This window comes from Sphaeroforma arctica, assembly GCF_001186125.1.
Source record: "Sphaeroforma arctica JP610 unplaced genomic scaffold supercont1.3688, whole genome shotgun sequence".
NCBI lineage: Eukaryota > Ichthyosporea > Ichthyophonida > Sphaeroforma > Sphaeroforma arctica.
Genome location: NW_014036870.1, coordinates 1 through 3,148, shown reverse-complemented (window position 1 = coordinate 3,148; position 3,148 = coordinate 1). Strand labels below are relative to the sequence as shown.

The 3,148-nt window shown below is 39.1% G+C and overlaps 1 protein-coding gene across 1 annotated transcript; it reads right to left on the bottom strand.

Moving 5' to 3' along the window:
• Nucleotides 1-225: 225 nt before the first annotated feature.
• On the bottom strand, nt 226-1,413 carry SARC_13753 (hypothetical protein; the record flags this gene model as incomplete). Its single annotated transcript, XM_014292115.1, has 2 exons — nt 226-420; nt 1,339-1,413. Coding segments are annotated over 2 exons (270 nt in total), but the record flags the coding sequence as incomplete, so codon positions are not given.
• Between the last annotated feature and the right edge of the window lie 1,735 nt (nt 1,414-3,148).

The window sequence follows — 3,148 nt, the reverse complement described above, 5'->3', positions numbered from 1 at the left end:
ATATACTATACATATATATATATATATATATATATATATATATATATATATATATATATAATATATATATATATATATATATATATATATATATACATATATATATATATATATACATATATACACACATATATATATATACACACATATATATATATATATATACATACACTAGAAGATTAGTCATGAAACGACAACACAACGAGCACACAGTGTGGTACATACGTTGGTCGGCTGTTCAATGAAGAAAGATATGCCCACACTCAACAGAGCCCTATCTTTGACGGTGTTGCGCAGGTGTGTGTACCGATCGCCAATGTCTTTGAGCTTGAGCTGGGCTGTGTCACCTAGGCCTGACATTTCGGTGTCAACGGCTGTGAAGGTGGCGGTGCGGAGGTGCTGTAGCATCTCCGCACACAGCTGCAAACGGACCGAAAAAGAGATCTATATTGAATTATACCGTTTTTATTGTGCAGTTTTTAATCTTTTCTATCTTAGACTGTAGGTGAAGCAAACCCCACGGATTCGCTGAATCAGATCATTTCGATGTAGTACATTCGTAGCAAGTAATTGGGGGGGGATTGCGGATATGCCGAGGTGTAAAGCTAAGTGCAGCTAGCGGGCATACATCTAACTACACCGATCCTGACATGCATCTAACTGGACGGAAGACATGTCTTGAAAAGCTGCAAAAGCATACAGAGGTGTAAAGCGCACAGAAGTAAAAGTAGACTGACACAATAGGTTAGATGACACTGCAGTGGCTACCCGAAGTATATGCCATGCATAGGCAGATCTGCCAAATATACAATACACGGTTTAGCTACGAATAAGCCCTAACATATATAAAAATATACATAGAAGCAAACACTGGCCATCCAAATATACACAACAGGACTTCGCTACGAACAAACCGTAACCGATATGAAAACTATACATAAATGCATACACTGTTCTGCCAAATATAAAATACAGGATTTAGCTACGAATAACTCCTAACATATATAAAAATATACATAGAAGCATACACTGGCCATCCAAATATACACAACTGGACTTAGCTAAGAATAGTCAAAAAATAGACGGGTACACACATATGCATGCCCATGCACAGTTCAGTTGTGTCGACTAAAGAAACACGTCCATCAAGGGTACAAGGTATATGTATATACACCTACGTAGGTCTAACACGGACTGCTGAATTTGGGATTGATATCCATATATCGAAATGGGACGCTGTCATGGCATTCTTCACACCACTTCGGAGGAATGATTACACCAACATGGCGATAATGCGTACAAGCATGGCGATACCTTCCGTTCAAATTGGGGTCATACCTGCTGAAAATTATCTCGTGTGACATCCTTTACGATGCCGCCAGCGGTCTTGTGGACCTGGAAGGGCCTTTTCATGGTAGTAGCCTGAGAAGGCAGATACTGTCCCCTGTTGGCACGCTCAGGTTTTCCAAGGGCTGTCCTATTGTGAAGGATTAGGGCCGTTGAGAATATATCAATAAATAACGGGTGATTGTAGAGCAATCACTGAAACCGATGCGGGGGTTTGAAGTATCTTTTAGAATGGCACGTTGCAACATACATTACTATAGAGATGAGCGTACTGTGTACACAAATAGTCAAAAATCGCAGGCACGGTGGGAAGGTACAGATGAACTGATACAGTGACACTACTAGACTCTACTATAGAGCCACTATATTCATGTTTATTTATATTTGATTCCACGCGATTAATTGTAGGGTTAAAATAGCTCGGAAGATTTAAGGTTTTACCAAAATTGCCAATATGAAACACGGGAGTGTTTTCAACCCGAATTTGACTACAAATTTGGTTATATTTACCAAATACGATTCCTTGCGATTCTCAATCCATTCATACGCTCTAAATAATATACGGACGGATGAATATGCACATAAACGCAAATCGGTATATTATAGATCTGGTACAATGCATGTTAAATGTCATCAGAAGGTGATGTTCACATTATGTCTGTGTATTGTTGTCATTAGATTCTACAAGGCACGCTGCAAGATCGCAGGATAGGTAAAGAAAGTTATACTGGAATATGCAGAAGTAACTTTGTACATATATAGTTACTATCCCTTGGGCAAATGACGCAAGCCATTCAGTTGTCCTCAATCAAATATATATGCGGGTCCTTCAACTAAAATCGAGCACGCTGCGATTCGTCGGCTCGTTAGATTGTGGTTAAACATTGTGGAGTATGTATGTAGTATTCATAAATGTGTAGAATCATAGCCTTGGATTTTTTAGGGGGATATTATTTTATGGTGCACCGTAGAACCTTAGAATCTCTCGAGGGTCATAATTTTTTTCGGGATTAAACTAAAAATATCTCTATGCTGAAATATGTCAAAAAAATATTCCCGAATTAAAATTCAACCCGATATAGGCAAGCTGAAAATGCCACAGACCTCAGAGCTACAGAGGACCTAAACAAGTACAAAGTGTTCTGGTGGCCATATTAGTAGGCGATGCGCACATTATAGCGCCAAGAACACACGACATATAAGTCACATATAGCTGTTCAATTGTCATTCACTAAGTGGTTTACGGCTGTGAGCAATAGGGCTACCTGCAAGGTGAACATACCAACACCCTTTTGGTGAACAACCCGAATCTATATATCTGAAATTGACAAAGAATCGTATACCAGTGAAGTGGTCGGAGGTCGCATACTTTAGAAGATACACTTGGACAAAAGGGTTGCGCTAGGCTATATTCACCATGTGGTCACTTTCCGAAGTTACCGACAACCTGAAAAGGCTAGTCGGTCGATCGGACTTTGCCCCTGAATCGGTATGTCACGTCTCAAAGATGCTACACACAAATATCTCGCCATCCAGAAGCGAGTTGCTTTAGTGAATTGGTCACACATGATGAGCTATCCCTGTTTCACGTAACCATGTATATGTGAGTGTCTTCATGGTGTCAGTGTTAATTCAAACTGTTTTTATAATACACCACACATATAAAGGCATGTTCGTATATTCGTATATTCGAACTAATGACCCAAAGATTTGAGTTGTTTCCATATTCCTCTTTTTTTAAACGCACAATAGTTCAGTGTTATCAATTACGAATACATGAATCACTATACTTCTATATATA